We start from the raw sequence: 24,974 nt of genomic DNA on the forward strand, positions 1-24,974 counted from the left end.
GCACATGCCAAATCTTGTATCACAGAATGGGATTTTGTATTAAAGAGGAATTCTCATCTGAGCTCACATGGATGAATGTGTTACTACTGGATTACATAATGCATTCACCTGGGGTAAGTTCATCACTAATTATTATCAGTAAAATATTATTTTTATTATCCTTCAGGATAAAATCTTACCAAGGCAGCTTGCAACAATACTTTAATAAAACCATTATAAAACAATGGTAAAAATAACTCATAAGGATCCAGCTCACCGGAAAGATGTGGCAACATCTCGGAGCTGTTCTTGGGCAAAGTTCCAGACATCTGGGGTAGCAAGATTCTACCTGGCAGCTATTTGTGGTGTGTGTGTGTACATATGACAGCTTTTTGGATAAGTTTCATAAAACAGTTTACATAAAAATACTGATCAGCTTTAGTAAAGCACTATAACAAAACAGTAAAAATAGGGTAGGGAGAAACATTTAATATATATCCTGCCATTTTTCCTTCCAAGGAACTCAAGGTGGCTTACAGAATTTGCCTTTGATCCTCACAACAACCCTTGTGAGGTAGTTGGGCTGAGAGTCTGTGATTGGCCCAAAGTCACCCAGCCCTGTGGCTGAATTGGGACTAGGATGCAGATCACCTGAGTCCCAGTCATGCAGCCTTAACCACTACACCACACTGGCTCTCAGAAAGCCCCTCAGGGTGACAGGGATCTGAGAAGCCCTGTGATAGCAGTTCAGAGAGAGAGGCAGCCTGCCTCAGCAGGAGTTTGGTGAAGGGCAGCTCTGCTCCTGCGAAGAAAAGTTGGTCTAAAGAGGTACCTAGCGGTAAGCAGGGCTGGCCCAAGGCATGTCACTGTTCAAGGCAATGGACAAAATAGCAGACCCTCCCATCCCAGTTGCATTTCTTTGCTGCTAGCAGTGGGACAGCACCTCCCACCACTCCCAAAGGCAGCAGGCAAGCTTAGGGGGTGCAAGAGAGAACAGGCAGCCCATGACTCGCTCCTCCAGCACCTGATTGCTGCTTTTGGCATCTACCACCTGAAGCACTGCCTCATTCTACCTAACGGAAAGGCCCTCCCTGGTAGTAACACTCAGCACTGGGCTTTTCAGCTCACAGAATGTGTGCAGAGCTCGACAAGTCATTGCATGACCTCAGAATTCCAGCCCTCTCATTCTTTGAAGCTTATATTTATGCAAGGGAACTGGATGTCCCTGAGAGGGGATTCAAGCACTGCAAGCCCAAGACAAGGCATGCAATAAAAAGAGCTCCTACGGTGGTGCGAGTCAGCCCTGCAGGGACATAGCAGAGCATCCAGGTCTTGCAACATAGGTTCTGGTAACTGTCTCAATCATGTATTTCCCTTCAGCGGTACCTTCCATGATAAGCTTTCTGCTTCAAAGGTCAGAAGCTGCAATAGTCTGCACACTTTCTTGGAAAAAACACTGAACTTAGGAGGGCTTACTTCTTGGTAAACATACATTAATTGCTCGGACAGCGCACACAAAGCAGGGAATGACATGGGCAGTTCACGTCACAACACTGATTACCTGTCTTCTGTTTTGGAGTATCCATTATCTCTGGCCAGTTCAACAAATCCCTGTATGGACTAGTCTGGAAATAGCATTATTCTTATCAGTCTATTGGCATAGATTATGAAACCTTCCCAAAAAAAAAAAACCCAACCCCCAGAAAACCTCACTCGATCAATCCTAACTTCTTAAGCATTTTAGTGTTCTGATTTCCTCAGTACAAAATCAGCTGGACCTTGAAGGGAGCTTTCTGCGAGGGCCTATTTTTAATAACGGGCCCCTGCTTTGAATAGCTGTTTCAAAGGCAGGAACTCAAACCAGTTGAAGCTTTGCCCATCAGTGCATCTCTGTGACCAGAAAATCTGCACTCACTTGTTTTCTACTGATCATGCAACCATCCAAGGCACGAAGTGTTTCCAGCAAGAAAGATGGCCTCCCTCCCTCTGGCAGCCCGTTTCATTCCTTTCCACCCATTCTTGATCCATTGGCTTGTTTTAGCCCAGAGGTCCCCCCTCCCTTTTTTTTTCCAGGCTGGGCCTCATTACCCAAACCTGCCCTGACTTCAGCCCACCTTTGATCATGCCCGCCTTGGACTCCCAGTTATGACTCCTCCTCTGGTGCTCCCCTCTGTAGGTAAAGTCCTCTTCAGTGCAGCCTAAGCTGTAAATAGGCCAAGCCAATTAAAGCACAACTAGATGTTATGCTATTGCTGTGCTGGCGACACCTCTCTAACTTAAAGGTGTGTGTCGTCACACTGAGAAACATCACTGTGGCGCAAGCACTGGGTCGTGATGTCATTCCCAATGTCAGACTACGATAGACATGATCTGGGCCAGCCTCAACCATTTCCATGGTTGGGCACCTGCTGAGAACTGTGGCCTGGCAGGGGCCACCACATGGCCTCTGGATTATTGGGAGTGGGAGGAATGGCTTAACCAGTGGAGCTGAGAAATCGAAGGGTGAAGAGGCTGTGCAAAGTGCAGGGGCCGTCTTGAGAGGAGTCTGCAGGTGTGGGAAACATTTTTGACAACTGGGTTCTCTCTGAAAAGTCTCTCCAGAGCTAGGTTGGGGGGAGATGGGCAATTCAGGCTGTAGTGCCGTAAGAAAGCGGTTTGCTCTGTAAGAGAATTGTGGTTGCAAAGTGTGGGTTGCTCTTCTGGATGGAGAAAAGGGGCCATGTTCTCAGTCATTGTATAGGAAACCATTTTAGTGTCCCACTTAACCCACCTTGAATCTTTATCTGGGCTGATGGTCACACAGCTGCTTCTCCTGTGCTGTGGCCTTTGGCTGCCCCTCTACAACCACCAGACAGAATCCAGTGTCTTGTCAGCCTTGAAAACATAGCAGTCTGTCCCCACAAGTGGCAGCAGCATGCAGGAGAAGAAGCTAAACTTAGGGGGACAAAGCCAATTGCAAGCAGAACCCATAAAGAAGGCACCACTGCTACATGTTTAACAGCATGATTATTACTACAGCTCCTTAGCTGCTACTTAAAAGCAGGCCTCATGGCCTAGGGTGCTTGGCATACAACCAATATTGCTATTATGTACACAAGCCACGACCCCAGAAACACCCTCCACCACACAAACACCAATGGGCTGGGGTTGCTGTTATAAGAATTCCTGTGGTTATGCATTTGAGGCGTTCCGTGTTTTTAAGTAGAGGCCGAAGCGACTTGTGCTGCTGAACTGAGCTCAAGGCTGAGCTTCCCTGCCACAACAAGGACTGCACCTCACAGGCCAGGCCAAGGGTAGATGAGGAAGGATGTGGCGCTGTCTACAGCCAGCTTGCCTCCCCTTGAAAAACACTGCTGTCGTCATGCAAGAGAGTTGGTCTCCCTGCCAACCTTCTTCAGAAAACAGAGGTATTATTCCTAGGTACGCATTTACATATATAGTGCTTTCCAGTTCTTAATCATCCACTGCAGAGGCCTTAAAGGTTTTGAACAAGCACGCCAGCCTGACAAGCAAGATCAATGCCCTACTCATTTTGCTGAATGTTCAGGCATTAAATGAGCGCCTGGCCCAGATGAATGACTGCACCCATGGAAACTGTGTTACTCCCAGCAGGCTGTGGTGTGGCCAGCATGAAGTGGCGTGTGAGAGGTGATCATATAAAGTTATACAAGACTGTTGGGTGAGGTGTTTTCTCTGGCTAAGGGTATTTAATTCAGGAGCTCATTCACTGGCTTCCAAAAGGGCAAAAACAAGAGTTTGCATGTTCCAAGTGTGGGGGCAGGAACTGATTTCAAAAAAATGAGACTGCCCACTCTCTGCTATCAAAGAGCAGGGAATCCTGGGAAAGGTTTCCGCAGCCATAGGAGCCAACAAATACTGAGAGCAACAGGCCTTTCTTTGCCAAGTGGCCATGGCGGGGGTGGGGGGGGGGAGTGGAGGAGGGATGAAAGATGAATTGTAGAGCAAATGGAAACTGACACCAAGGTCTGGTTAAATAGGATGGATTTAGCAAGGACAACACCTTTGAAGAGCTCAGCAGGAGTGAACTGACTGCTGAGGAGAGAAAGCCTTTCAAAAAGCAGCTGCGCCAAAACCAGTCTGGCTGACTTGGCCCTGTGTGAAGGTGGGGCCAGGTCCTGACCTGCGTTAGCATGCAGAGTGACTGCTTTAAAGGGGATGGAGAAGTTACAACCACCTTCAACCTCTTGGCATTTTCCTCATATGTTGGAGTACGATTCCCATGTTTCTCAGCCAGCACAGCAATTGTTTCAAAGCTATTTCATTTCTCCCCACCCCATCCATTCCTTTCCTTGCATGCCCCATTACTCTGGAAGGGAAGCTCCTTGCCCCCCTTTTACTGACATTTTACTTAGGAGAAATAGGAATTCAGAGAGGGACTCTTTGCTATTGAAAAGTGATGAGAACACACAGGGGAGACGCCATTTCTTCCACCCTTGTCCGAATGCAAAGCTGTCCAAAACCCTGTGGAAGAACAGTCTCCCTCCCTGGATTGGATACATGAGAGAAAATCCACAAGGTGAAGACAAGGTGGAGAAAAGAGCCGGAGACTAAAATATATTAAGTGTGCCGTGCCATTTGCCTGTCAAGATAAATTGGCCTTTCAGCGAAGGTTTGCTTTATTCATAAGCTGCTTTAAACCTTGGAGTGGCTGAGGTGAGAGAGAGGGCCTTGTTCCAAGCTTTGGACCTAAAATGAACAGCCTCGTAGAACAGAAGCACACAGAAGGGACACAGCAAGACCCACGTGGGATGTGTACAGAGACCTTTAATCTTCCTGAGATGTGGATGGACAGACGGTGCTCTAAGTGGGCAGATGCAAAGGGGCAAGGGTGCACATGCATGCCACCCGGCTTCTTCTGCTCACGCACACACGCGGGCTTCATCACAGCTGTTCTACACACCAAGCTGCACTCTCTTCCTGTTGGACTACCGCTTCCAGCATTCCCCAGCCAGCGAGGATGTTGGGAGCTGTAGTTCAGCCTATCTAGGGAGCGCCAGGATTCTGAACTGTGCCATTCCAGACTGCAATGGGCGAGTGTGGCTGAAGGCATTCTGAATGCTTCTGCCGCCTCTACCCTTGTAAAAGGCCCCCGGCGCACCGTAAGCCAGCTCATCAGAGAGAGGTCTACGCCTTAAAACTGTTCTGATGGTGCTGGTTCACTGTATGCAGGGAGAGTTTTACAGGAAGAGGTGCACTTCATAAATAAATAAATACCAGCTCCTTGAGCATAATGCATAGATCCGCTCCCAGCCGAGAAGACAGCCCGTCAAAGAGCCAGTGGGCAGTACTCCTGTGGCCACCCAATCCCAGGTTTCTTTCTGCAGTCGCCCAACCTCTTCCTGGTCCATACAATGCGGGAGACCCAAGCTCACGAGAAGGAACACACAGGAGAGCAGCCCCCGTGTTCAGGAGCTGGCCCAGTGCAGAGTCAACGGGGCATCCTCTTCAGGCCATGCCAAGACTCTCCATCCAATGTCCTGCCAGGAGCCCTCCCTCCTCTCAGCCCACAGGAGAACTGCCAAGCCTCTTCTGTCTCTCCTCCCATTTCACAGCTTGCCAGGTCGAGGCTTCCACTGGCCCAGACTGGGATGCGGACTGGCCTTTCCACCTCTTTCTTCTGGATTCTGAAGCCCTGCCAGGGGAGGGGAGGGGGGCCAAGGAGCTCCTGCCCACCAGCTGGCTCTCTGAGGCAGGACACCGAAGGGGAAATTCATGTCACCATGCACTATCTGCCCTTGATGAAGCCATCAAGCACCCGATCGCTGCGCTCTGAGAGCCAGTAGCCAGCCATGGCGGCCACAGCGCCGATGAAAATGGCCGTGAACACCATGTCTCCCTTGGCGGCGAGCGTAGCCAGCGCGCAGATGATGGCACCGAAGAACATCTGCTGCAGCACAGCCACTTCGTCGTCCGTGATGTCGTCAAAGAATCCTTTCTCAGGGGCATCTGTGTCAAGAGAGGAATGCATCACTCAAAACCATTGTGATAGTAGCGGAAATGAGCAGTTTCCATACATCTCCCATTCTGCTTCTGAATGTTCCACGCACCTAGTATTAAGCACCTGTATTTGTATGAAACGCGGCACTTGGATACTTGTCTGGAAGTCCTGGATGGTGCTAATTGTTTGTGCAGCCAGATGACCCATGAGAGGCTCAGCACATAAGGAAAAACGCTATTGCAGACTGCTGCCAAGGAACACAGCGGCAATCTCGGCAATATGAAAATGCGTTCGGGGAAAGTCAGAGAGAACAAAACTTCCAAACCAGAAGACACGCTCTGGGGTCTGACACCACAGGGCAGCACCCATATGCCCCTGCTATAGAATAAGTTGTTAGTGGTGTAGTATCGATCTTCCTGCAACTGTGTTGTTATTTTAAACTAAAAAATGCCAACAAAAATGTCTTTCCTGAAAAGTATAAACAGCGTTATGGTTGATGATGCTGAGGTTTACCTGGGGGTTTCTCTTCCACGCAGAGCCCCTCTTTGCGTACGTATCCCTCGGCGCAAATGCATCGATAGCTGCCGTCTGTGTTCTCACAGGCCTCGTTAGCACCAGTGCACACGGGCTCCTCTACCTCACCCGCACATTCATCCACGTCTAGGAGGGATGGAGGCACTTGAGTCACACTAGCTGGCTAGAAGCAATCAGCCCACAGTCCCCTCAATCGCCTCCCTAGGCCCACCTCCCCTCCCCTCATTTGGAGAGAGCACGTCTGTCTCCCAGCCTCATCCATGGACCATTGTACTGGCTCCCGGGCTTTCCATGGTTGGGCGAGTCTTGCTTCCAATACTAATTTGAGAGAGAGAGAGACTGTCCCATGTCTCCTGTTTAAATGCATCCTTTTCATCCTCTGTGATTCAAAAGCCAGCAAAAATGCACTTTGAAAGCCCCTCTTTAAATCAGCCTCTTCATTTGTTCTCTAGCTGCATTTAGTGCCTGCTGACCCTTTCCCTAGAGCTGCTGTAACTCTAGAACCTTAAAAACTGTTTCTGAAACCTCATTCTTGAGCCCTCTTCAGTGGGCTAGGCCTGACCCTGCTCTCCTGTCCCTAAGCAAGGCCCAACTGCAGTGTCCCCCATCCGGCACATCCTCGGGCTCACCATGGTACTCTCTGCAACAGTGTCCACTGTTGGCTTCCCTAGAGAAAAGGGGCTCAGAGGCCCGGGAGAAGGAGAATAAGAACAGTTGGCAACAATTCAGCCGCTTGCAATGTTAAAGCAGAAGGAAAGGCAAGCAGTCGGTGCTACTGAGATATGTGTGGGGCTGGCGAGAAAGGTCCAGCAGCTTTAGAGGACTTGTCCCTTCATGGACCGCACAGAACATGGCCTGCTCTGCTGGGAACAGAACCACGATGGCGAAAAGCTGCTGCGTGGCAGCACGTACCAAGGCACTTGACACCGTCACGTCGGTAGCCCTTGTTGCACTTCTTGCAGCGGGACGGTCCGGCACCCATGCAGCCAATGCAGGCCTTGGCACAGTCTGAAGGGAAAGGAAGGTGCAGAATTTAGAGGCAGGCCTGCGACTTAAGGGCAAGGCATGCTGTGGAGCTGCTGAGGCAGTGACTGGGCAGGAGTGACAGAGAAAAAGGGTTTCCTGAACGGTTAGCTGCTGCCGCACACTCTCATCCTCAGGGAGGAAGGGGGTCCCACATGGCCTCTGCTGGGTTTTGCCCTGGAAAAAATTTCCCAGGGCAAATTTTGAGGCTTGAAGCGTAACTGGAAGCCGTGACGCTAGTAAGTGTTCTGCAGTGAGGTGTCGCTTGTGCGATGGCAGCAGTGCCAGCTGGAGTCATCAGACCATGTCAAGGAGATGCATTCCCTCAACACAAACATGCCTGCTGATGCCCTACAGCGAAGGGCAGATGTGGGGCACTTGTTCCACCCACTTTCCAGGCTCGGTGCTCTTACCTCGGCATTCATAGGAACCTTCTGTGTTGACACAAAACTGGTTGGCACGGCAGTGGGCCATGTCTGTGCCGCACTCATCTATGTCTGCAGGAGACAGAGAGAGGTGTCACACTGACAGTCCCATACAGCAGTTCTCTCTCCTCACCCCACATGAGCATTTTCTTCCTATGATGCCACACTGTGTAATAATACAACACCACTCCTCTCTTGGGATTTCCCTTCTGAAGGCACTTCTTCCCCACACACCCGAAGTTACCTATAGCCAGAAGACACAGCACCTCAGGTCACCAAGGCGGCTTGGCGATGGTGCATTTCTGTGGGCCGCGCCCGCCCGCCAGCTCACCAATGCATCTTCGGTCATGCAGCATCCAGCCCCTCTTGCAGCGCAGGCAGCTCGAGTCTTCGGGGCCTGAGCAGCGCCCACAGGCCCGGTAGCACTCTGGGTGGGGAGAGAGCCTTGTGGGCGGGGGAGCAAGGGAAAGCCCTCCCCTCTTTTCCAAGCCCTGGCGAAGCAAGCAGCCCCTGAAGAGGTGATACAAGCTGCCTGAGGGGATCGTGTTCCCTGGCACACTGCTGCTTTTATGGAACGTCCATTGAATACTGGCTTCCTGGATTTTATTTTACCTGCTCTGTGCGGTTTTTGTCTTGTATGCTGCCTTGAGAGGGCTCCACCGTGAACAGCAGCCAGGGCGTGATTTAAAATTAGGGTGAGGTTCTCTTCTGTGCTGGCCCCCCATTTTGGAGCAGCCTCCCTGCTGCAGCCTGCCTGGTGCCAAATTTGCCATCTTTTCAGCGCCAGGTTAATACAGCCCCTTCATGAAGGCTCTAAAGGCCTCCCTGCTCTTTCAAGGGCTTGCCACGTTTAGCCAGGTGCCTTTCTTTTATTCCTGGCCAAGTCTCTTTTACTGCCTTTTTATGTGCTTTTATGTTACTTTAAATAAATTTGTAGTCACTGTTAATGTTTTTGTCTATTGTATTTTATTGTTTATATACTTTGTTGTAAACCACCCAGAGAGCTTTGGCTATGGATGGTATAGAAATGAAATAAATAACTATTACTATTATTATTAATAATATCAATCAATTCAATAGTGGCACACCCAAGATCACACAGGAAGGGAGGAAGAGGAAACGCAGGGATCTCCTACCTTCGGAGTGACCCTGGTGTGCTAGTGAGGATTGTCACTAAGGCCGTGGCGTGCAGCCTGTTTCCACCTGGCAGTATCCCCAGGCTGCGACAGAGTGACCAGAGGTGGCAACGGCACACGCAGCGCCACAGGCCCTGCTGATGCAACAGGCTTGGTCCAGCTCAGGGAGCCCAACGCACAGGGCGGCAATGCCAATTCTGCACCTGTGGCCAAGTGTTACAGCGGGAGGACCAAGCTCTTTGCAGGCAGAAGGAGAAGGTCCCAGGTTCAGTCTCTGGCAACCATAGTCTTAAGACCAGGAAGCAAGGAATGGGGAGGACCTTTCTGTGCCCAAGATCCTGGAGGATGACTGCCAGTCAGAATAATTGGTACTTGGCTAAACAGACCAACAGTCTGAGCCAGTCTAAGGCAGTTTCCCATCTCCCTAAATATTCACAAGGAACACATGTTAACAATGTTAATAAGTGATAATTACATCCTATTACCATTGTGACTCAGCACTTCACAATCAGCTGAGCCTTATGGCACCTCACAGGTGGGCCACTTGTGGCCCTCCTGAATTTCCCTCTCCATTAGCCATCATAACTGGGGATGATGGAAGCTGTAGGCAAAAGCACCTGGAGGGTCGCAAGTCAAGGGACTTAAAGTTGCTTGCAGGGCCCAGCAGTGTTCAGCTCACCACTGGGCACAGCAGGGATCCTCAAGTACTCGGGGGGGGGGGGTAGACGGGGAGTTTTTACTGTTTTAAATTTTTATTGTATTTTAATTTTGTTTTTATGGAGTCGTTCCTGGCTATGTCGACGGTTGAGCTACCTGGGGAGCGCGTGGGCTCCGCCATTGGGGTGGTCACGGGCAATGGTCATTACAGCGGTGGGGGCTTAATGTGTCTGCATAGAAGAAGGAAGGACAGAGAGCTGACACCTGTCCCTCCTTCTGGTTCTGCCCCCAGCCGGAGGGTTCCAGGTAGTCTTGTCAGCCGCCCCTTGGGCCTGTCGGTGCTGCTGCTTAATGCCAGGTCGGTCCACAATAAATCTTCCCTCATCCATGACTTGACTGTGGATGAGGGGGCCGACCTGGCTTGCATAACGGAGACCTGGGTGGGAGCGGGGGGGGGATGTCGCCCTCTCTCAAATATGCCCGCCCGGGTATCTGGTTCAGCACCGTCCATGCCTGGAGGGGAGGGGAGGGGGGGTCGCTTTGGTTTACCGAGCCTCCATCTCCCTCACGGGACTTCCGGTCCCTTTGAGACCAGGGCTGGAGTGCCTCTACTTGGTGTTGGGCGATCGAGACAGATTGGGGATTCTGTTGGTGTACCGTGCACCCTTCTGCCCAACAGTCTCCCTGCCTGAGCTGACGGAGATCGTCTCGGACCTGGTGTTGAGGACCCCCAGGATTGAAGTCCTGGGGGACTTCCTGGGGGACTTCAATCTCCATGCCGAGACTGGTCTGACCGGGGCGGCTCAGGACTTCATGGCCTCCATGACGGGCATGGGGCCATCTCAACATGTCATTGGCTCGACCCATGAATGTGGACACACTCTGGACCTGGTTTTCTCGACGGGGCAGGAAGAGGGTGGTCTGAGGGTGAGTAATTTATGTCTGACACCTGTCATGGTCAGATCATTTCCTCGTGAGATTTGTGCTTGAGAGCGGCCTCTCCCTCTGTAAGGGTGTGGACCCAATTGTGTGGGTCCGCCCCCGGAGCCAGATGGATCCAGACGGATTCCTGAAGGCCCTGGGGAAGTTTCCAGCTGACAAGACTGGTGCTCCTGTCGAGGCTCTGGTCGAACTGTGGAATGGGGAGATGACTAGGGCTGTTGACACAATCGCTCCTAAGCGTCCTCTCCCACCATGCAGAGCCCACTCTTCCTCTTGGTATACATCTGAATTGCGGGCGATGAAGCAGGCCGGGAGATGGCTAGAGCGTAGGTGGAGATCACGGGATGAATCTGAATGAACACACTTAAGAGCCCATTATCAGGCCTATGCTGTGGCGGTGAGGGCGGTGAAAAAGAAATTCTTCGTTTCCATTGCCTCCTCAAAATGCCATCCGGTGGAGCTTTTTCAGGTGGTACAAGGGCTGGTCCGTCCTGGCCCTAAGAAAGATCTGGTTCCACCCTCGAAGGCCCGCTGTGACGACTTTGCCACGCATTTCAGGGAGAAAATCACTCAGATTCGTCACGAGCTAGACTCTACTAGTGATTCAGAGGCTTCTGGGGAGATACCAATGTCGCCGTCTGGTCCAAAATTAATGGATGAATTTCCATTATTGCGGCCTGATGATGTGGACAAGGTGCTTGGATGAGTACGTCCCACCACTTGCCTATTGGACCCTTGTCCATCTTGGTTAATAAACAACGCCAAGCACGGGATTGGGATCTGAATCTTGGAAGTGGTTAACGCTTCTCTGAGGGAGGGTCGGGTACCTGCCCCTTTAAAAGGGGGCCTGCCCCTTGGAAGCTCAGGTGACAGCGGTGGCGAGGAGTGTTTTCTTTCAGCTTCAGCTGATCCATCAGCTGCACCCCTACCTGGAGAACGACTGCCTGGCGACAGTGACACACGCGTTGGTGACTTCCCGACTTGACTTCTGTAACGCGCTCTACGTGAGGCTGCCCTTGAAGAAGGTCCGGATACTTCAATTGGTTCAAAATAGAGCTGCCAGGCTGCTGACGGGGACTGGGCGTTATGTTCACATGACTCCAGTCCTCCGTCAGCTTCACTGGCTTCCCATTGAAGTCCGGGCCCAATTCAAGGTGTTGGTGATGACCTATAAAGCCCTTAATGGCTTGGGTCCTGGTTACCTGAAGGAGCACTTATGTCCATATATGCCCGCCTGCCCCCTGAGATCTGCGGGAGAGGCCCTTGTCCGGGAACCCTCCGTGAAGGATATTAGGAGGGTGAGTACCCGGAGGAGGGCTTTCTCTGCGGTGGTGCCCAATCTATGGAATGCGCTCGCCAGAGAGGTCTGCCTGGCGCCGTCGTTATTTGTTTTTCGGTGCCAGGTGAAGACCTTTTTATTCAAATGTTATTTTAATTGTTAATATTATTTATTCATTTTATTCTTTGGCCAGGGTGACTTAATTTATATTGTTAATTTATATAGTTTTATTGTATTCTATTTATGGTTTGTGAGCCGCCCTGAGGCTTTGGCGAATGGGGCGGCATAGAAGTCCCCTAATTAATTAATTAATTAATTAAGAAAGAAAGAAAGAACTCCCTCCGGCTCTTCCGGAATCCTCCCATCAGTATCCCAGTAGGCACTGTAGGAGCACTGAAGGGAGCAGGCAGGCCAGCTGCCAAAAATGGAAACCTCCAGCAGTTATCGCCTGTTCCTCTGTGCCAGACTCCTGCCAACCGAGCCCAGTCACCTGGTATCAGCAGGAGCACAGGGGCCAGCCCGGGGCGGGTGGGCAGATCCAGAACCTTTGCCTTTCCTGAAAGGAATGCCTTTTGTGCGACAGAACGTTGAAGAGGTTTTTGGAAAGATCCCCTGCACGGCCAGGGCCAAGCCCAAGATCCAGAGCAGCCACGAGGGCCTGTGGCAAGCAGGAGGGAGGCGTGGAGGGGGGAGGCCCACTGACTAGCACTAGCCGGGGGGGCAGAAAAGCATTCACCTGCCCCAGTCCAGCCCAGCAACGGGGGCATTCTACATACCCGCACATACCAGGTGGCTGTCGTTGCGCACAGCTTCATAGTAGCCATCTCCACACTCGGAGCAGAAGGGGCCCCCGTAGCCTGCCTGGCACATGCACAGGCCCGTTCCTCCACGGATGCCGTCTCCGTCGCACTGCCCGTACCCGCTGCAGGGCCTCTGGGAGCCCCCAGGGCAGGCTGTGGAGAGACGGAAACAGGCACTGCACCCACTGGGCACTCAGGCTCGGGACCCGCAGATCTCCTGACCCACCACGTCACCGCACAGCCTGCCAGCTGCCCCTGCACTCGTTCCATCCCCCTTTCCTGTCTTTTCTTTCCCCCAGATCCTGCCACACGTCATTAGCATGGATTAATCAAAGGTTCCAGGCCCAAAGCCCATCACTTCACACTAACAACTCCTTTCACCTCAAGAGGTGGGTGACTAATTAGCAAGGGCTGCATTCCAAGTTGCTGGGATGGCAGGTGAACCCTACACAGATGCAGTCTTCCCTAAAAACAGGTCTTCACCAGCAGCCAGTTCAGCTAGATGTGCTGCAGAAAATGAGAGCGGAAAACAGGGCCGTTCCACCAGTCCTCCAGAAGACCCCCCCCCCCCACCGACAATCTCCATTCAGCAGCCACTTCAGCAAGTTGCACCGAAGTGGGGGGGGGCATTTCCAGAGCCCTGCTGAATGGTTTTGTCTTCTATCCTTCCCAGCCCTTTCCCTTTTGCAGCAGGCTTTTGTAGATTTAAGGCCAGCACTGTACCATTTTACTGATGCACATAAACAGCTGTAACAGGCTGAGGTGTGGGATAAGCACACTTTTGCCACCCCAGATTTTCCCCGTGTTCATCCGCCTTCTGGCAGTACTGCTGCTGCTATACCTCTGGACCAGACTTGTTTGGCTTCTCTTGGAATCAGTCCCTCCCAGCATCCCACAGAGCCAAACAGCGCTTCTGCCCCTGGGAGAGGCCTGTGTGCACATGCACCTGTTTGAGCAGTGCCACGACGACACGAGAGACCGCAAAACAACTCACTGTGGCAATCAGGGCCATAGGTGCCAGGCGGACAGCACAGCTTCAGCGCATCCATGCAAAGCCACTGGAAAAAGTCTGGGTGCTGCTGCTGCCTGAGGAAAGAGCACCCCGGTTACTGCTGCCTGCTTCCTCTGTCCACCGTGCCGCGTTTTCTTGGGCAACACCTTCTATGGAGGCTGCCCGTGAAAACTATTCAGAAACTCCAGCTGGTCCAAAATGCTGCGGTCAGACTGCTGACGAGGCCAGCCAGGGGGAACACAACTCCCTTGCGACAAACTGGCTCAGTGTCTCCAGGCACAAGCCAAGTGCTGGGTGTGACCCATGCAGGACGATGCCATTTGGAACCGGGCTCCCCGAAGGGTTGCCTTCTCCCCTGAAACTTGCCTAGGTATCTTTGTGGGAGGCCCTGCTCCAAGTACCACCCCTGTTGCAAGCTTGGCTCCTGGGGATGCGAAAGGCAGCTTTCTTGGCAGGAGCACTCCCTACTCGGACAAGCAGGCCAGCTCACTTGCTCTCATCCTTCCGCTGACATGTTTTCATGGTAGGCATGTCACAAGTGGAGCCAGCTGGAGCCAGGGGTCAGACTAGATGCCCTGGGAGACCCCTTCTGGCTCCCTCAGTTTCTATGTTATTCAGGCAGCCCTTTGGCCTGTAAGCTGGTCTGTTGCTGATGCGTTATTTTAATTGGGTGATGCTGTTTATTTCTTTCATTGGTGTGTGCTCTTTATTTGCTTTTATGCTATGCTTAAATTCCAATTTTATTTTACATCTAGGTTTTTTGTTAGCCATCTTTTTGGCAGAAAGGTGGGCTACAGAGAAAGAAATATAAAATTCTGCCACTGGGGGCCAAGGATAAAGCAATTTAGGAAGGAAATGCTCCCGCTTGAGAGATGGCCTATGGTGATTGTTCAGCCATTCCGAGCCAAAGCCAGCTGTAGGGGAAGCAGGATGGGGAATTACGGGAATGTCAGGGCCATCTGCCAAGGACCGAGTCCCCAAGGAGAGCAGGAAACCAAGCTCAGAAAGGCTCAAACACCGGGCTGCAGATCAAAGCCTGTTCCCCATCCTCACACTGCTGCCTCTTAACAGTGGCGCACAGAATGCTAAATTTCAATGGGTCATTCTGCTCTTCCTCTATTACACTGCTTCCACCTTTCCCAATCCAGCAACCTCCAGATGAGCCGAACTGCAATTTCCGTCATCCCCAGTCAGTGTCCTTCCAGCAACGGGAGATGCAGTGCAACTCATGTGCAGTGTGCCAGGTTGTGGGAAGACCGTTTGGGCTGTATACCGTAGCAAAAGAAGATGGCAAGAGCCCCGCTGGCTCTGGCCAAGCATCCATTATGCCCAGCACTCTGTTCCCAGGGGGGCGACCAGCTGCCCGCGTGACCCACAAAGGCAGGACACGAGTGCCACAGCACCCCCCCCCCCGCTATGTTCCCAGCAACTGGAGAACAGAGGCACGCGGCAAAGAGGCCAGTGCAGAAACATCTCCTGGGGGGGTCAGCCTTGCTCTTTTCCACTCACTCATGGAACCACCAACGCTCTACGCGTTCCTCACTCTGCTCCAACAGCTGGTGGCAGGCGAAGTCGGATGTGGCACACACCCCCTCCAGCACCTCCAGCAGGCGGGTCTCGCTGGAGGGAGAGAAACAGGCTGGGTGAGCATCAAGGCAGCCGGACAGGCCAAAGGAGGCCCTCCAAGATGTCAGTCCCTCCCCTTGACCCAAATAACCCTCCGCCTCCCCTCTAACATGTTTTCTGCCCAGTCAATCATTCATGAACCTCTCCAGCATCTTCCGTGCAGGAGGACCCAGCAGGGCCTTGCGGTCTTTTGAGAAAAGACTGCCAGGATAACTTTTCTTTGCTCAAGCTGCCAGTCCCTACTGTTTTCCTTTTCCCCCACAACAAAGTCAGGAGCTAACAACACAGCTGGTAAGCCACCCTGGGGAACCTGCCAGCAGCAGCTGTCCTAGTTGGGAACAAACAGGTCTATTGCTTGTCAGCGTTCTTTACAACAAACATCTTGTAAGATGCCAAAAGCAAAGGTAGGAATACATCTTCATCCAGTTTAAACTTCATTTATTGAGAAAGTGCACAAGACACCGAAAAGAGTGAGCTCTGGAGTTCATCAGAGTTCTTCAACAGAATAGATATTAAGCCAAAGAAAAGAAAAATGTGCATGGATTTGCAACTGGACAGCCATCAGAGAGGTTGGTTTATCTTGGAAACCTACACTGAGCAAGGGGTTGAACCAACAATTAGGTTAGCCTGTGACTGGTGCACAGAGATCAAGTTCCTATGTGCATTATTATCTTTAATACATTAAGCATTTTGATGAACTCAAAGGTTGTCTCACTTCTTTCAAGGCATGTTGTTTTTAATTTTGGATTTCTACCTCCACCATCCCCCACCACTTTACTTTCTCCCAGTGATGAATATGACGGTCTGCCCTTTTTATCCCTTTAAAAGGACCCCCCCGCCGCACCTTTCCAGCACTCGTCACCCCATCAATACCCATCACAAATCCTTCAGCAATTTGGGCTGACAGAAGAACCCTGCTAGAAAATTCAGACTCAAACATAAAAGGTGAGAAAGCTCTAGGATTATGGCCCTTGTAGTTCAGAAGATCTGGAAGGCACCCAGCTGGGGGAAGACTGGTATAGGCAAACTACAGAACACGCAGCACTTCACATGCCACACTTTCTTACCGTGTGAAGCACGGCTGGTGGGCCATGGAGGGGGCCGTTTCCCTCATGACACAGACTCTCCAGCCTAGAGAGGTCCATCTTCTGCTGGACGGGGCAGCAAATTTCATTCCAGGGTGTGTTTTATGAATTTGACCTCGTCTGTGCATACACTATTGTCAGTTTTGCTCGACTTATTATTTTAGTAGTACTGTGAATCTCCTTGAGTGCACTTGGTTGTACAGAGACAGGGCAGAAATCCCATTAAAAAACAATCCAAATACTGGAATCAACCATCAGTGCTTGCAATAAAATATGGCCGGGGGGAATATTCCCTGTTCAGCATTGCAGCAGCTCAATTCCATCTGCCCAGGCCATGACTACTGAGCTCAGTCCACTTTTCCTCGGTCTTTGTGCAGCTCTCGGAGTTTTTTCCTAAGATTTTTTGTACTTTGGCAAGTACAAAAATTACACCTCCACTTTGCTCCAAGCCTGCTGCTACCTCCCTCTTGTGCTTGGAAGATGCTATCACAGGCTCAGAAACAACAGCACACAATGCCAAAATATCAGAAATCGGGGGACAATTACGTATCTCTACTCTACTCTGTTTGTAGTCCCTGCTGGCTGCTGCAGAAGAAAGCCTCAAAGTGCAATCCTCTCCGTCCCTACCACAAAGCATCTAGAAAAAAACTGAGAAATAACTCTGTATGGGCAAAGAGACAGGCAGAAAACCGTTAAGAATAGAGTGGGCTGCTGGGGCCTAATCCCTGCCTCCCCTCTGGTCAATACACAAGGCTCACCCATAGCTACAGCCTCTGTTTTCTAAGCTTTGATGATAACTGCCAACAAATCAATACTGAGATCTGATGCATACTAAGGGTGAACCTGAATTAACAACTGAAATGACAGACATGTATGCAAACAAATCAACCAGTGGGCCAGATATCATTGTAAATCACCTCCTGTATTTTAAGGTGGACTTTTCTGGGAGAAGGTTGGTCAACTGCAGCATAGATGTTTACGTGTTTTTGTTCATTAATCATCTTTACTAATAATAAAAAGAAAATGTTTATTCAACATGCCCAAAGCAGTCCAGCCAAGCAGAAGGGGGATGATGTTGATGAGCCTGCTAGATGTTAAACAGGTCAGATTTTTAAAAGATATATCTTAAAAGTTGAGAATACAGAATTTAAAACCAATTTTAAATGATGTTTAATATGTTTTCATATTATGTATCTTTATTGTTATTTAATGTGCTTTGTGAACTGCCCAGAGAGCTTAGGCTATTGGGTGGTATAGAAATTATTCAAATAAACAAACACAGGGGCCAGGCAATCTACACACGAACAGCCAACTTCTGATGCAAATTTTCAGATTCCATCCTTTTCAGTTCAACGCTAGAGTAAGACAGATAGATTTGGATACAGAATTACAGACAGTACAGCTGGAAGAGGCCAGAGGGCCATCAGGTCCAAACCCTGCTCAGTGCAGGACCCCCAGTTAAGCCATCCCTCTCAGCTGGCATCCAGTTGCATCTTGCATATAGGAAGACTGGGCCTACAGCCCTAGACATGTTGTATCTGTCATCTGCTTGAACATGGCTCTTTCCTGGTTCAAATCTCAGCCATGAGCTCATTAGCTGGCCATAGGGAAGGACCTCTCTGCAATACAGGGATAATGAGAATGACCTATTTTACAGGATCGTTGTAAGGATTACCAATGCAATGTATATAAAGTGGGATCTACGCATCTGATTACTCAGTGTTTGCATCCATAACCCTCAGGCCTAGAAACTTGCTTTTAACAAACAAGCATTACTAGTTTTCTTTTTTCAAAAGCAGTCTCACTTAAGGTGCTTAATTCTGCATTAGCCATCACAGTCCACACACGTAATTGTGCCCATTGGTCTGGGCTCCTTTAATGATCAGGATGCCAAGGGAAGGGTGGCCCTCTCCCAACAAGGTCGCTGGTTCAGCGCAATCTGCAGGAGCAGCATCTCCCCCATGGCCTGGCGTAGCCCAGACCTCTGGTCACCTGTTTGCATATTTTGCAAGCTTCTCTTCTTCCCAGGCTGTGTTCCCGCCCCCGAAGTTCTCGCGCTGTGTCCGCTCCAGACCCTGGGAAGGCAGGAGAAGGCTCACAGCAAACCCGAAGCTAGATTTTCTTGCCCCCACCCCAAACACGAAGCACGGCCACCCGTCGCCTCACAACTTGCAGGCAACAACTCACAAATCTTTGATTTTTGCAACACATGCTTAGCAAATCCCCTGCTCCCATACCACCAACAACTCCTCCCTAACCCTTCAAGGCAGGAGCACAGGGTGGGCCGGGCACACAGGCCCCAGGCTAGGTGCTTGCAAGCCCCTGCTTTATACAACTGTGGCCACAAACTGCTGCCCCAGTCCAGTCCCAAATCAAAACTATTTCCAGCCTCCCACCTTATTGAAGTTGCTGGCAAGGTCCCGGCAGGTATGACAGGGCTCCTGTTGAGAAGCACCAGGGCTTGGGGTCCAAAGCGTCAGCAAGAGAAAAGGGAGGACAGCAGGCAGGACCTTCATCCAGGGCAGAAAAGCCATCTTCACACCATGAGCAAGGCTGGAAAAGAGAGGAAAAGCAGGTGGTCCTACTGAGGAAGCAAAGGAGGTCCATGAACAAACGTGCTCATTATAGTATGAGCTCGTCCAAACTTTAAGACTGGCACTAAGGTCCTACTCTCTGATTCTTCAGTAAGAGCTATGAACTGGTGAGTACCAAGGACACAATACCCCAGCAGTAACCCCACATCTTTAGAATGCCTTCCCTAGTAGGAACACATGGACTTGTCTTTAGACTGGCCCCTAGAGAGATTTTAGACTTATTTATTCTAGTTTGCATTTGGTTGATTTTAACAATGTTAATTTTAGTTTTTATTTTAAATTTAGTTAAATCTAATTTTAATCTGCTGCCATGGCTATCTTTACTATATTTTTCTTTTTAACCATTTGAGCATTCAGTATTCTTTTTAACATTGTTTGAATGATTTAGATATTGAACAATGTTTCTAGGGCTGGAATATGTATTCTGTAGTTTGATAGAAGTGTGATGCATTTTGTGGAGGCTTTTAAACCCCAAAATTGAGTTACAGAAATATTAGAAACCTTTGCTAATCAAAAGCCTGTCTTGTACAAGATCCTGGCTCCCACCATGGCCAGTCAGGTATCCACAGGAAGCCCACAAGCAGGATATGAGGACAACAGCAATTCTCTTAACCTTGCTCCTCAGTGACTGGAATTCCAAGGCATTCTCCCTCTGTATATTGCTAGCATGACTAGTAGCAATTGAAAGCCACTATCAGGAGAACAAGCACTTTGATATATTATATCAAGCTTTAAAATAAATGCAGAGAAATAAAGTCCTACCCGTTCTGATGGTAGCCCAAAGTCAACACATGTTCAAACTTACATGACTTGTCCTTGAGCCCATCTGCTGGAGGACCCAGGCACATTTGATGCAGGCTCCACTCCCAGGTCCGAGGCCTGGGGATCGTGGCTGCAGCTGCCCCAGTCAGGCACCCAGACTTTGCTAAAGGTGCTAACCACCCTCACACCACACAGCCTTTATCTGAAGCTGATTATCACTTCACCTCTTGGCTTTTTCCTCATAAACAATGAAGTAGATCAGTTCCAGAATTCATCATTCAGTGATATCTTTCTTAAGACCAATGAAATAGACACAATATTGTGGCCAGATCCTTCCATGGGACAAGGTGTTAAAAAGTAGGTAATGATGATCATTGCTGTTGAAATCAAGAAACCTGTGTGGTGGAGGTCTTAGCGTGGAATGAGAAAAGACGGAAGCCTCAGACAAACATGGGAAACATATGGCCCACCAAATATTTTTGCCTACAACTCCCATCATCCCTCACCAATGGCTATGTTGGTAAGAATGGCAGGTCGACTCATTAGCAGAAAGCACAAGTTGCAGAGGCTTTGAGATATGCTGGACTACTATTTTCAGCATCCTCCAGCCAGCAACCAGGTTGGGGAAGGCTAGGATACACGATCCATCCCTTTGGGGTTCGCGGTACCAGCCTCAAGCAGGACAAGAGCCGCAGGCTGATGCGCACTGGGACGGGGAGCGCCTCGGAACGAAATGAGCAGAGTTTCTTCGAGAAAAGTCATTCATAAGGGGATGCGTGCACGTATCCATGGCCCGGTATGGGATGCCGGCAGGAAATATTGCTCTATGCCTGTCTAAATCGGTGGCGCCAGAGAAGGCCAGGCCGGATCCACCCTTCCCCATTGCTCGCCTGCGGGCGTGGTGAGAGAGATCAATTTCGCCGCTGCTGCAGGCGATGCACCCTTTGGCGGGCAGGAAACGGAGAGTGCAGCGGCGCGGAAGAAGCCGAGCCCCTCTGGTGCTGGTGGGGGTGCGGCCGCCGCCGCCGCCGCCCCGGCCCAGAAGGCCCAGTCAGTCCAGCCGCTGCCCCAGGTCCTGTTGCCCCGATCGCCCTTCCCCGGGGCGGGCGCTCAGCACCTACCTTCCTTCTCCCTCCCGCTCGTGGCTTGGGGAGCCCGCACGGGCCAGCAGGGCACAGGCCGCCGAGAGGAGCAGCGCGCCCAGATTTGCGCACAGGGCGATTGCTGCGGCGGCTGCTGCAGAACCCCCCCCCCCCCTTTCTCCCCAATAGCCCGCAGTCAGGTGGCCGGGCCCGCCTCTCCGCCAATGAGACGGAGCCATGTGCAATGACATCAGCCCCATCGCCGCCGAAGTGCCAATCGGCGGGCTCCGTCCGGTGCCCCGCTGAGCCGCACCTGTTCGGGCGCTTAGCGGGGCCGCTCGGCGAGAGGGAGCGGGCGGGCGCAAGGAGCGGGCTGCGCCGGCAGGTGGAGCGCTGCGCCGCTGCAGCAGCGTGGGGGCTCCGGCGCCGCTGCAGCAGGCGAGCCTGGCCGTGTGTCCGCGACCGGCTTTAGGCGTCGTTCGGCGACCAGAGGAGCCCCCCATGCCCCTCACCCCGGGACGGGGGCCGCCGCTTTTATCAGATGCGCTGTAAACAGGCTTTGTGAGAAGAGAAATCGTTTCGTAAAATATTGGCGCCCTGAGTCCAAAGGAGAGCTTCGGAGAAATCTTACAAGCATTTCCTCCTTTTTCATCTCTTTAATGCCCCCACCCGTGAAGAGCCAAGGCAGCTGTGTCAACCCAAGAAAAATGCTCAAATCCCGCTTATCATAATACTCTAATTAGTCCTATTCAGCAGCCACAGAATACTGCACTAGATTGCCTATATTTTGTGACGTTTAAAAAGTTGGCTTATTAAGGAGTATTCTATTATGGGTGTTAGCTTTTCTAACTACTATAATATCTATACATGGTAAAACGAATCTGCAGTGTTGAAATATTGCCAAATCATGCAGCTGTTCAGATAAATGTCTCTTCTAATGTATCAAGTGTGTGTGTTTGTATATGTATACTTAATATACACACACTGTGTTTTATTTAAGGAAATTGGAATCCATTGCAATACTAAGCAACACTTCAGAATTAATGAGGGAATCAGAATGAATTGCTTGAGGAAGTTGTGGGGAAAACTTGTGAACTTTTTGAAGAGTAAATGACAGTCTCTCAGGGCTTCACCTACCCTAGAGAATCTTGCCATTGCAAGAGGCTTTACTGGTCTTCGAGGGCCCCTCTGACCCAAGGCCAGGCCAAGGTGCCTTGCCAAGAACCAGGTTGAAAGGAAATAAAAATACTTCACAACTGTTACGCTGAAAGGGTGTCATTTTCTTTTTTAAAAACATGGCTGCAGAAAGAACAAGCATTCTGCTGAAGACACATAATCCTTCCAAAGCAGGTACAGAAATTCCAGCCTGCAGGAGTAATTGGCCTGTGGAGGCTTGAGTCCTGATGTCCTCTCCCCTTCAAGTCCTCCCTCCTCCATACATCACACTGCTGTAGGTTTCCACTAGTTAGGCCATCCAGGCAGGATATTTTTTTTTCCTTATGGCACTACTGGTACATTTTACTGTTAATAGGCTTAGTAATTCTGCACGCTAGCCCTTGTATAGACCCAAATGGCTAAGATGTCATCTGTGTAAAGCTACCATATGCTTGTGGCTTTACACCAGGGGTCTCAAACTCGCAGCCCATGGGCCAATTGCCGGGATGGACGGGGCACGGAGGAGGGGCCCTGCGGCCTTCAAAGCGCCGGCGGCGCCCTGGCCGGCCTCTGGATGAGCGGCCCACCACCACCGCAGTGGTGGAATACTTGATGTGGCCCAGCCTCACCCAGACTCTACTTCTAGCGGCCCCCAGGTAAGTTGAGTTTGAGACCCCTGCTTTACACAGATTGTACGTGGAAGTTCTGTTGATAGTGTTCTTTTTAAAGTTGCTGCATAAATAACATAGTTCTTGTAGCCTATCTTTCTTACACGTTTTAATTTAAGACTGATGGTATCCATAGTGGATCCAGAGCTGCCTCATTGCTTTGCTCTCTCCCTCTCTCCTGGGAGACGTGACTCTGTGGGCCATAACTATTACCTTCGGTGCTTCAGAATACACCTTTGCACCACTAGTTGGGAGCCTAGCGGAGCCCATAGAATTGGCTGCTCTCCTGAGAACTGGCATGCTCCTGCTTCCAAGCTCTTCCAGAGGGAGAAGCATCCATTCGTTGTAAACAAATCAGATGAAGATGGAAGCAGCAGAGCAGGTACTGCACCTTGCCACAGAATATTAGAGGTGGCTCAATTGCCAAAAGCCTGGTCGCAGGATTAAACCACATGACATATTCAATCAGGAGCAGGAGCAGCCAAGCACAGGTTGGGGAGATTTGCATATGTGCCTACAATTGTCCTCCTAAGCGTAACAAATACTGGTGGCTGTCGCTCAGTCATTTGACGGGAGGATCCTCCCAGAGCTCCACGTGAGCATGAGCCAACACACCTATGTTACTGTTCATCCACCATATAATCCCCCTTTGTCACTGGGTTCAAATGAATCCCTGCACTTAGCACTGCAGCTATGCCAGAACATCCCAGTTCCAAATCTGGGACCGGGCCATGCTGCTTTCTGAGACGCTTTGCCCAAAAGGCCAGTGCAGAAGTCTTCATATCAGGCACTTGGCCAAACATTTGCAAATCACAGGGGGAAAGCACAGCCTGCTTCTTACATGCTCCACCTCTCAAGTGTTTGCACAAGGAAGGCTGCTGGTCTCCTGTAGCTGCTCATCCCCAAGCTGGGGAGGCAGCAGTGGTAGGTTCTGCGTGGGTGGCCTTTCTGGCTGGCATCCCTGCACCGCACGCTCCAAAGTCTTGATGATCCACACGGCGTGTCTCCTCAGGCTGCTTCTCTGCTCCTGCCCCACGTGGGGCCCAGCCAGGGCTAACAGGAAGTTGAAAAGTTGTGATGGTAGAGGATAGACTGGCACCGTACGAAAGAGCGCTGGGATCTCATCAGCAGAAAGGAGTTCCTCAAAGCAGATGACTGTATACTTGCCACTGGCTTTACCAGCCAGGAAGTCTGGCAGGGCGCAGTTGAGAGAGGCCAGGAAAGTGCTGTCAGGCTTGATGGGGCAGAGCACGTCTGTCTGCTCCCAGCCCAGCCATTCTGCACAACCAGCGACGGCACCACGGGAAAAAAGCAGCACAATGGCTCCACCGTCCTGCAGCACCTCACGGCGCTGGGCGTGGAGCCATTGCATGGGTCCCAGTGATCCCAGCTCCCCACGGCTCCACAGCTCCAGCGAGACGGAGAACTGAAGCTTAGCCAGTGCTCCTGCCAGGATGCCCACCAGATGCTCGAAGTCCACGTGGTCTGGAGAGTAGAGAATAAGAACACGCCGGCCCTGAACGATTCCTGCAGAAAGAGAGAAAGAGAGTGTTTGCTTTGGATTGGATGCTCCCAAGATATTATGGGCCTCTCCATCCTGGAACATTCTTGCTCCACCCAAGTACCTTCCTGATAGTTCCACTTGGAGGCCTTATCTTCATCCCAGGCTCAATCTGTCCAAGGCCAAACAACCAGTCTTACTCCCACCATGTACCATACTGAACAGGCACAAAAGCTTGGCTCTCTCTCAGATTCCTTTCTCTCTCTATTTTGCATCTTGTCCCTCTAAGTAAAATGAATCAAGACCAGAAACATCAGCACCATTCAGTAAACAGTACAAGAGCAGTTTAGTCCTCCTGGACACTCTTCTGTTGGCCAAAAAGTTACTACTGAGCAGCAGGGGAATTACAGAGGGAGAGCTTCACTGCCTAGAAACAGCTGAATCAGAACTAAATTGATGCTTGACTCTATTCATGTGGAACTGAACAGAGACAAAATCTTTTGCTTCCTTATAAGTGATAATATATAATTATAATTGTGAAGAATTACTATGCTTATTTTACATTTAAGTAATAATTGAAATGTCACAGACAGTAATTTTGGCATTTCATTGCCCCTTAACTCCCCTTTTTTCATTTTTTCCCTCATGTGTCTGATGAAATAGACTATAGTCCGTGAAAGTTTATGCCATAATAAATGCATTAGTCTGCAAGGTGCTAGAAGGCTTGTTATTTTTACCTCTGGAGTGGTAATCCT

General features: G+C 50.5%; 1 protein-coding gene across 2 annotated transcripts; it reads right to left on the reverse strand.

Annotated features, from left to right (window-relative positions):
- Window positions 1–4,744: 4,744 nt before the first annotated feature.
- Window positions 4,745–24,968, reverse strand: CRELD1 (cysteine rich with EGF like domains 1). Of its 2 annotated transcripts, XM_044451870.1 has the most exons (12): window positions 24,957–24,968; window positions 24,181–24,245; window positions 18,854–19,010; window positions 18,450–18,532; window positions 15,256–15,366; window positions 13,729–13,820; window positions 12,711–12,887; window positions 8,252–8,347; window positions 7,909–7,992; window positions 7,385–7,480; window positions 6,452–6,598; window positions 4,745–5,946 (listed from the first exon to the last, which is right to left on the reverse strand). In XM_044451870.1, the coding sequence occupies exons 3-12, from the start codon at window positions 18,989–18,991 to the stop codon at window positions 5,726–5,728; spliced, it is 1,245 nt and encodes a 414-aa protein (XP_044307805.1). In that variant the 5' UTR covers window positions 18,992–19,010; window positions 24,181–24,245; window positions 24,957–24,968; the 3' UTR covers window positions 4,745–5,725. The 2 variants fall into 2 exon arrangements, with proteins under 2 accessions (XP_044307805.1, XP_044307804.1); XM_044451869.1 differs by lacking the exons at window positions 24,181–24,245; window positions 24,957–24,968 and adding an exon at window positions 20,935–21,051.
- Between the last annotated feature and the right edge of the window lie 6 nt (window positions 24,969–24,974).

The sequence above is a fragment of the Varanus komodoensis genome, unplaced genomic scaffold (genome assembly GCF_004798865.1).
Source record: "Varanus komodoensis strain SLA01 unplaced genomic scaffold, ASM479886v1 scaffold6_4, whole genome shotgun sequence".
Lineage (NCBI taxonomy): Eukaryota > Metazoa > Chordata > Lepidosauria > Squamata > Varanidae > Varanus > Varanus komodoensis.

Bases quoted from the DNA above. Each gene is read 5' to 3' on its own strand.
- CRELD1 (XM_044451870.1), bottom strand. From the start codon at position 18,991: ATGGCTTTTCTGCCCTGGATGAAGGTCCTGCCTGCTGTCCTCCCTTTT. The intron at 6,599-7,384 runs GTACGTGCTGCC...CATCCCTCCTAG, and splicing joins TGACGGTGTCAAGTGCCTTG to ACGTGGATGAATGTGCGGGT. The intron at 5,947-6,451 runs GTAAACCTCAGC...CTCTTGACACAG, and splicing joins CGTGGAAGAGAAACCCCCAG to ATGCCCCTGAGAAAGGATTC.